Here is a 9,992-nt window from a genome sequence, read left to right on the forward strand (position 1 = left end):
CATCCATCCATCATCCATCCATCATCCATCCATCCATCATCCATCCATTATCCATCCATCCATCATCCATCAGCAACATCAAACAGAAACAGTTTGATTACAGGGAGGTGAAAAATACAAATACTAAAGAAAGAACAGGACATGAACTCATTCATTCATTCATTCAGTAGTTCAGTAGTTCATTCATTCAGTAGTTCAGCTCTTGATGCTCCTTCTTGCTCTGGTAAAGTCTGGTTCTTGTTCACTTCCTGCTTGTTGCTTCCTGCTCTGACACCGTTACCATGGTGACCTGACCTTCTCCTCCCCCTGCCTCCAACCCGATGCTCCAGATGAGCCCGGACCCCCCGGACCCTCCGGGGCCCCAGGAGGGAACATAACGAGGCTGAGCAGGACGACGAGTCGCTGCCAGAAACACTGATGAGGTCCTGGAAGAGATTCAGCATCATTAAGGATTTTTCTGGCCGGATCGTCGGCTTTGTTTGGACGTCATGCTTTTATTTTGAAGGGTAAATTTGCTGAATGACCTTTGACCACATGTTCAGTTTCCTTATATGTAGGAAAAATTAGCTGGAAACCAGAACCAGAACCAGAACGAGTTTTATTTTATTGCATTAAAGCTTAAACATAAAATAAATAATTTTACTTTTTCATTTCTACCTGAATGAATTTTAAATTCGCCCGTTTGGTAAAACCTGCTGGTCCGTTCTTTGACCTGCAGCGCCATCTAGAGGCTGAGCGTGGTCAACACAGAACCAGTCCGGACCTGCGGGTTCTGGTTCTAAATAAAGAACGTTCTTTTCTCAAAGAATCTCCTGTTGAATCCAGTCATCAGGTCTGAGGAAGATGAAAATGAAGACGTCGCTTTAATCCCGGTTTTTTCCAGAGTTTTGTCTTTCAGGTTCTGTGAAGTTCTGGATCCATCCCGAACTCTCCGATGGTTCAGGTTTTTCTCACGGTCCAAAACCAGACCTGTTCATCTACCAGGTTTCTATGGAAACCAGCTCAGCCTCTTAACTCACCCTACGCCTTATGAACCAAAAGGTAGGAATAAAGATTTAATCCGGAAACGGATTTGATTTGATTTTGCAGGTCAGTTTGAGAAATGATGAGTTTCTGCAGACGGTTTGACATCATTTCATTTGGATCTGAGTTTTATTTAAGAAATTATTTGTTTAATTTCTTTATCATATATTTTTTTACTGAGTTTCAAAATGAATATAATTTTTGTCTTTGCACTTTCTTGTATTTCTTCTTTAATGTATTTACTTATAATAAAATAATTGTTCTTTATCTAAAAATGTCTTTTTTAAATTAACATTTCACATTGTAAATATTCATTAAGACATTTTTCACTAAGCGTCTGGAAGGTTTGTAGATTTTATTCAGCAGTATAAATAAATAATAATTCATCTTTATGTTGATTAATGTTTTGTTTTTATTTTATGAATAAAGTGTAATTACTGATTTATCGGACCGTTTGCTGCAGAGCTCCAGCTCGGCCAGCAGGTGGCAGTCAAACACCGGAAGGAAAACAATCAGCAGCGATGCGAAATAAAAGCAGGTAAAACCGGAACATAAATGCTATTTCAGATTTTATGAAGTTTATGACCTTTTATCCAGAATTTCTCCGAGATTTAAATTATATTCCAACATCAATATTCAGATTAAATATGATTGTTATTCACGTAAATGTTTGTCAGATTTAATAATTATGTAATGAAATAATGGAGATTTTTTATTTAACAAAATTTGTAAATGAACTTAATTAAATTTATTGTTAAACAAAAATCTGTACAAGTAATTCGGTTTCCTGCAGTTTTTTTAATAAATAATGGATAATTTGGTTCATATTTCGCTGTGACTTGTTGCTGCACTGGGTTGTTAATAAGGTTTTAGGAGCGTAGAACAAAGGTGAAGTAGTGAGTGTTGTGCGCATGCGCAGTTCGTTTCTGTGGAGTTTGATCCCTGAGCTGCAGCAGGATGGTGAGTTGGACTTTCTTTATGTTCTGGTTCTGGTTCTGATCTGAAGCCGAACTTTTATTCGGGTTCCAGCAGAATAAACAGATGAAGGATCAGTTTCCAGTTTCCTGTTTCCTGTTGGACAGAACAGCAGGAAAACGTTCAACTTTGACCCAAAGTGCCAGCATCGTTATCTGGAAATGATTACTTTTCTACTTCAGCTGTAGGTGACTGTCCAGAATTCTGGTTCTGGATGTTTGGACCCGTTAAATGATCCGAACGTGTTGAAATAAATTTATGTTCAGAATCAGCAGCAGATGGAATAAATTCAGATAAAATAGTAAATAAGAATCAAATAAATAAAACGGTACTAAACAGAGTGGAGCCGCTGCTCCGGCTGAGGGACATCTGGTCAGGATGGAGCCCAGGGCCCACCAGGAGACCCAGGGGACGACCCGGACACTCTGGACCCAGGGGATGACCCGGACACTCGGGGACCTAGGGGACGACCCGGACAGGCTGGAGAGACGATGTTCCTCTGCTGGGAACGCTGTGGGATTCCTGGAGGCTGGCGGAGGGAAGTCTGGGCCTCCTGCTGAGGCTGCTGACCCCGTGACCCTGTGACCCCGGATAAGAGGAAGATGGATGGATAAAATATAAATCATACCAGAACTCATAAATTAATTAACCGAAGAATAAAGAAAATGAGTTAATTAATAATTATATAAATATAAATCATAATTGTAGGAATTATTTATTCTTTATTTTAATTATTGAATTTAATTTGTTGTTAGTTTATTTGATAGTTTTGGGTTATTTACAAGTTAAGAATTTTTATTTTGTTATTGTTTGTCTATTTTATGAAGAATTGTGGAACCATTTTCTCTAAGTTTTTAATTTTTACATTTTTTGTTTGACTAATAAACTCCACTGTAAAAGTTCTGAACATCCAATCGGACCTGTTAACGAATATTTAAATATTGAGCTTTAAAATACATAAATAAAAATAAAATGAATCATTTAAAAGATGAGGACATTTTTCAATAAATGATTTATTAAATTTGTAACTTATATAACAATAATGGAGAAAAAAATAATAAATTGTTAAATTATATAAATCAAGTTGATCTATTAAAAACATATCTTTTAAAATAATACATTTATATAAAGAAAAATTATCCATTTCAAAAATAAATATATGAATAAATGAAATAAGACATTTATAGAAATAGTAACAAAAAAAACTATGGATTTAACATTTGATTCATTTAATTTATGGATAAAATTAAAATTAATACAAATTATTAAATTATTATTAAAACTTTAATTCAAAACTGATCCATGAATGAATGAAGTGACCTACTTTATTCCTTCAGAACCAGCGGATTGGACCCAAATAAACTCAACAGAACCGCAAGAGAAACAAACCCTCTGGTTCTGGTTCAGACCCGGTTCAGACCCGCCGCCTGCAGGTTTAACCACCCGCCCCCGCCCGCCTGCAGGGTCAGAGGTCAGCCTGCTGTTTGCTTTGGCGCTGATCCTGTTACAGACCGAACGGGCCACACGCAGCGTTCAGCGGCTTCTGGATCCTCGGAACCAGAGGATCAGAAGATTTAGTCTGTCAGAATTTTTAACATTTCTGAAATTTTTTCTTCTTCTGGGTTCTTTTGTTTGGTTCTGGTTGTTCGGGTCCAAATGAGCCTCGACCCACTGCGGGACGGAAACATGAACCATAAAAAACAAACGATAAAAATAAAATGAGACCGCAGAGAAAATCTCAGTTTCTTGTTATATAAAAGAAATAATAATAATAATAATAATGAACAATTATCCAGTTTTTCAAAAGCATTACATTAAAAATTTTTAAATTAAATAAAGTATATTATCATATTTTCATCATTACTTTATGGATCTGAGCCTCTGAAAAACGGGTTTCATTTTCATCTCCAACCAGACGGAGGATAAGAATCAGATGCACATCTTTTATTTTTTTTACTTTGTATTTTAATTTATGTCTTTAAATTTACATTAACATTTAATGCTTCACTTTATTTTTATTTACATTATTATTATTATTTGCAGTAATTTTGTAGTTCAACTCAATAACTGACAGAAATATGAATTTACATAAACTAATCAGTCTGATGTTTAGAAAAAGATCAGCTGTTTATCTGAGAACCATTCTGGCCCTGCAGGCGGCCGGGTCGGCGCTGCGGGTCCATGCGGTCCGGTTCGGTCCGGGTCAGGAACTGCTGGGATCGCTGCAGGCGTTTGTGGAAGAGCGACGACTCAGAGCGCCCTTCGTCATCACCTGTGTGGGCAGCGTTACCAGGGCAACGCTCAGGCTAGCAAACGCCACGGCAACAAATACTAACGAGGTAGGAGAAGGAACTGTTCAGGGGAACTGGTTCATGTTCAGTGATCGGTTTGACTTGTGAACAGTTCAGTACGGCTGTCCAGGTTCTGACCCGGTTCTGCTCCCAGGTCCTGCAGCTCAGCGGTCGCTATGAGATCGTCTCTCTGGTCGGGACGCTCAACAGCGACGCCCACCTCCACATCAGCCTGGCGGACGCCCAGGGCGCCACGGTGGGCGGCCATGTTCTGGGCGGCCTGGAGGTGTTCACCACCACTGAGGTCGTCGTGGGCGACGCCGTCGACCTGCGTTTCAGCAGGGAGCCCGACCCGAGGACGGGCTTCCCCGAGCTGGTGGTTCTGACCCGATCAGAGGTGGAGAGAGCCACCTGAAGAGGGTTCCGGACCCGGACCCGGAACCGGTTCTGTCTGATAAAAATGTCCCTCATTAAATCGCTGTCAGCTTTCCGTAGCCGACCCAGAACCTGTGGCCAGCAAATCAGAACCAGAATCAGAACCAATCGTTTGTAAACAGCGTTTCTGTGAAATAATTGACCTTTGACCCCAGCCTCTCTGTTCCTGCTGAGCTGTGAGCGGTTGCTATGGAAACAGATGAAATAAAAGCCTGTTGGTTTGTTTTGAAGCTGATTTTCATGGATGAAAGTTTCCAGATTTGTGTGAAAACTTTAAATGGCCGCTTTGCTTTGTTGTTTCTCGCTAAGATAATCCTAAATCTCCCAGCATGCCTCCTGCCCCTCGCCCCCACGCGCCTCCGCGCGCCATTAAAGCAGAGCTACAAAGCGCCGTTTGGAGGCGTTGGTGGTCTGCGGCCCCCCGGGGCCCGGCTTCCTGATCTGAGGCGTCTGATCAGGCGGGCTGTTGTCACGGCGATTACCGCTCTGAGCTGCTTTCAGCCTCATTTCACATAATAAGAGCAGCGGCCATGTTGGCTCACTGCCTCAGAGATCGGCTTTATTGATCCTTAATGATCAGCTTCAGTGATTGTTAATGATCGGCTTCATTGATCGTTAAAGATCGGCTTCATTGATCCTTAATGATCGGCTTCATTGATCATTAATGATCGGCTTTAGCCTTCAGTAAATCTGCTGATCTGAACTCTGACTCCACACGGTAACTCTCCTCGTGACCTTTGACCTGCTAACTGAGTCTGTCTCTGAGCTTCACTGGGAGGCTTTCCTGTCTGGTTTGGAGATGACCTCTGACCCCTCCCGGGTTGATGAACAACAGTTGCTTCCTCTAAGCTTCTGATTATGAGGCAGACAGGCTCTGTTAAAACTAGAATGTGATGTGTCATGTGTTGCTAGGCAGATTTAACTTTAGATAGTAATTAGATACCAGTGGTGGCTATCGCTAGCTGCTAGCCCTACGGCACTAGTCATAAACATTAGCTCTGCTGATACGCTATGCTACATGGTATTTAGCTGAAGCTAATGCTATTGCGCTAACCCTTGAGCACCAATTTACTGTTGATGTTAAAATTCATATGTCCTACAAGTTTTTGAAAACAAATAAGTGTAGCGAAAACCTGTTCATACATAACAAAAGACTTTATGTCTTTATTAGACAAAAAGACAAAACCTGAATTATAAACAGGCTTCACCACTTCAAAATAAAAGCATGAATTTGAACGTTAGAAGATTTCTGAACAGTTTATAACCAAACCTTCAACTAAAACTTTACAAAACAGCCAAAACAGTAAATTAGCACTCAGAATGTATCCTGAGAAGAAGAAGCTAAGAGCTAAAGGAAAAGCTAGCACTGCTATAAATAAAGAGGTGATGGATCTCAGAGGAACTAATTCCTCCGTCCTTCCTCTCATTTGCAGCTTCTCCTCCCAGCTGCCTCCCTGCTCCTGTTATCGGTGAATAATGAGCGGGATGCAACGGGGCCCCGCCGCTCTGAAACCGCCCCCTCTCCGCCTCACTTCTGACGGCCAGCCCAGGTCGTTTGTCCGGCTGATCCGGCTAATGACGGCCGGCTGTGTGAAGCTCTCAGCGGGAGGCCGATCTCACACACCGATCAAACATCAGAGCCGGAGCTTCACAGATTCACACAACAATGAGCACAATTAGGAAGGTTTTCCTCCAGACGAGGAGGAGGAGGAGGAGGAGGAGAGCAGAGTGCGGCTCCGGTTCTGCTCCCTTCAGGTGGAACCGGACCTGAACCTGATCATGACCTTCATCATGACCTTCAGCTCTAAATGAAATAAAAACATTTTCAGTTTGTTTTTATTTATTCACTTTTGTATTCATTTTCGTTTCTTTATTTCCTGCTGCTTTTAATAAATTCACATTTCTAATTTAAAAACAAATCAAAGTGATTCAAACAATAAATATAAATATTAAACGGTATTTAAATTGCTTTAAAAACATTTAAAATGTTTTAAAAATAATATTCTAATAAATGTTTTTTTTTAATGTTAATGTTTTTTATCTGAATCAAAATTTTAAAAAATCAAACTTCTCTAACAGGAGAAATAAATCCGAGTTTATTGCTTCAGTATAATAAATGTATTTTTAGAAAATTATCTCATTTATCTGGAGGATTTAGTTTTAATGTTTGTCCAGAAAACATTAATTCTGTTTCATCTGATGAATTCATCTCATCAACATGTTTAATACTCCACTTCCGAAATTAATTCTCTCCTTTAGGAGATAAATTATTGCGTTAATATTGTAAAGATTTTGTTATGAAAGATTAAATTAAAAATCATCTGACTGAAAATATCTGAAATCATCCAAACTATTTTTAATTCCTTCCGCAGAATAAAATATATTTATGATTGTATTTATTAACAATGTTCATTAAATTCTAATTGAATAAAACAGATTTGGAGCGGAATGATCTGAGGCCTCCGGCTGCAGCTGCTGCTGTTTTCCACCAGGGGGCAGCAGGAGCAGCTACATGAGGCTGCTGTGGGTCGGAACCAGAAGGTTCTGCTTTAGGTCCGAGGGAAGCTCCAGAACCGAACCGGGGTTCTTCTTCTTTAAATCTGTGATGCTACAGAACCGGACAGAGCTCAACTCTCTGTCAGAGTAATCAGAGTACTCAGCTGTAATTAGAGTAGTCCACTTACTGAGACTTGGGTTAAACAGGTTTGTGGTTCCCGGAAGCTGGAGGTTCTGGTCAGTAAAGTGTGTCTTTGTTTTGGGCAAAGCAGAATCAGAACTGCCCATAATGACCCCCTGCTGAGCCCGGCTACGGGGCCACGGAGCCACAGAGCCACGGGGCCACGGGGCTACGAGAATGTGTTGATCTATCAGTATATCAATCTATCAGTGTATCAATCTATCAGTCTATCAATCTATCAGTGTATCAATCTATCAGTGTATCAATCTATCAATATATCAATCTATCAGTATATCAATCTATCAGTCTATCAATCTATCAGTATATCAATCTATCAGTGTATCAATCTATCAGTCTATCAATCTATCAGTGTATCAATCTATCAATATATCAATCTATCAGTCTATCAATCTATCAGTATATCAATCTATCAGTGTATCAATCTATCAGTATATCAATCTATCAGTGTATCAATCTATCAGTCTATCAATCTATCAATATATCAATCTATCAGTATATCAATCTATCAGTGTATCAATCTATCAGTCTATCAATCTATCAGTGTATCAATCTATCAATATATCAATCTATCAGTATATCAATCTATCAGTGTATCAATCTATCAGTATATCAATCTATCAGTGTATCAATCTATCAATATATCAATCTATCAGTATATCAATCTATCAGTCTATCAATCTATCAGTATATCAATCTATCAGTGTATCAATCTATCAATATATCAATCTATCAGTATATCAATCTATCAGTGTATCAATCTATCAATATATCAATCTATCAGTATATCAATCTATCAGTCTATCAATCTATCAGTGTATCAATCTATCAGTGTATCAATCTATCAATATATCAATCTATCAGTATATCAATCTATCAGTCTATCAATCTATCAGTATATCAATCTATCAGTGTATCAATCTATCAATATATCAATCTATCAGTGTATCAATCTATCAATATATCAATCTATCAGTATATCAATCTATCAGTGTATCAATCTATCAATATATCAATCTATCAGTCTATCAATCTATCAGTATATCAATCTATCAGTGTATCAATCTATCAATATATCAATCTATCAGTGTATCAATCTATCAATATATCAATCTATCAGTGTATCAATCTATCAATATATCAATCTATCAGTGTATCAATCTATCAATATATGTATATCAATCTATCAGTATATCAATCTATCAGTGTCTATCAGTATATCAATCTATCAGTATATCAATCTATCAGTATATCAATCTATCAGTGTCTATCAGTGTATCAATCTATCAGTGTATCAATCTATCAGTGTCTATCAGTCTATCAATCTATCAGTATTAAATCTATCACTGTATCAATCTATCAGTGTATCAATCTATCAGTGTCTCAGTCTCAATCTACCTCGTCATGTCCTGGTCTGATGATCTAACTAATCAGCAGAACTTGATTAGTTCTCATCCGACTCGCTTCAGTTTTGAAGCGTTTTGCTCTTCGCTTATAAAATCCAGTTTCTCTCCACATCATCAGCTTTTGCTCTTCATGAATTTGTGCGCAGTTGATCTGCTGAATCCAGAGGATCTACTGGATCTTTTCTGTCCTGATCTGCGGTCAAAGCCTCTATCTGGCGGAAACCTTCCGCATGGGGGCGCTCTCCCTCCGTCACAAACCTGCTGAATTCTGTTGTGTCTGCAGATCTGTTCCAGTTTTCTGTGTTTTTAAAATTTTCTTGTTAAACACTTTGAACAATACAAGATGACGTGGCATGTACATACATGACGAAGGCTTAAGGCACATATAATTATAAGACAACAATGGAAAAAGTAAAATAAAAATATAAATAAATAAAATGTGTCCGACATCAAACAGAGGAGAACAGAAGAATAAAAACAGAAAAAGACAGAGAGGAATTAGTTCTCAAATCAATTCAGATCATTCTAGGCTGTAATGATCAACAAGATATTTCCTGCTTGTTCTTCATCAGTTTTAAGGTTCTGAAGTGATTTTTGTCCATTAAAAGGTTTTTAAAGCCTGAAAAGTCAGGATTTCTATTTCCCCTTTTACAGCAGTGAGAGAAGAATTTGACAAGGATCAGCAGGTTGTTAAGAATGAGGTTCTTCTGTCTCTGTGGGTCCAAATATTAGATCCTCTGTTTTTAAGGAATGATGGAGGGAAAGTTTTGATGAGATCCAGTCCTGAAAGTTTCTCCAAAATGTTCCAGTTTGCACACAATAGAAAAAGAGATCCTAAAAAGCGGTCCAAATTATATAACAAGCAAAATTCGTCATAAGACAACCATCATTAAGAAAATGTCTTATGGACCAAATTCCTTTTTCCATCCAGTGATCCGAACACAGAGACTTATTCCTGTGTAACGTCTCTGTTGCTCCAGATGGAGTTTGGTGAGGAGTGAAGCGGTTCATGTTCAGAAGTTTCCAACAAAACATACAAAAGCTTTTTATTATTCTACAGAAGTTTGGTCCAAATCCAAACAAGTGCAAAACTTTGAAGAGAAACTGATGTTCCAACATATCAAAGACTTTGTCTAGGAAAAGGATGAAGCCTTTATCCTCAGTCAG

At 38.6% G+C, this 9,992-nt stretch overlaps 1 protein-coding gene across 1 annotated transcript; it reads left to right on the forward strand.

Annotated features, from left to right (window-relative positions):
- The first annotated feature begins 1,912 nt into the window (after positions 1-1,912).
- Positions 1,913-4,959, forward strand: LOC114158979 (bifunctional protein GlmU-like). The gene is made up of 3 exons (XM_028040968.1): positions 1,913-1,983; positions 4,155-4,337; positions 4,444-4,959. Exons 1-3 carry the CDS (start codon positions 1,981-1,983, stop codon positions 4,702-4,704), a joined length of 447 nt encoding a protein of 148 aa, XP_027896769.1. The 5' UTR covers positions 1,913-1,980; the 3' UTR covers positions 4,705-4,959.
- The last annotated feature ends 5,033 nt before the right edge of the window (positions 4,960-9,992 follow it).

Source organism: Xiphophorus couchianus, chromosome 15, assembly GCF_001444195.1.
Source record: "Xiphophorus couchianus chromosome 15, X_couchianus-1.0, whole genome shotgun sequence".
Classification (NCBI taxonomy): domain Eukaryota; kingdom Metazoa; phylum Chordata; class Actinopteri; order Cyprinodontiformes; family Poeciliidae; genus Xiphophorus; species Xiphophorus couchianus.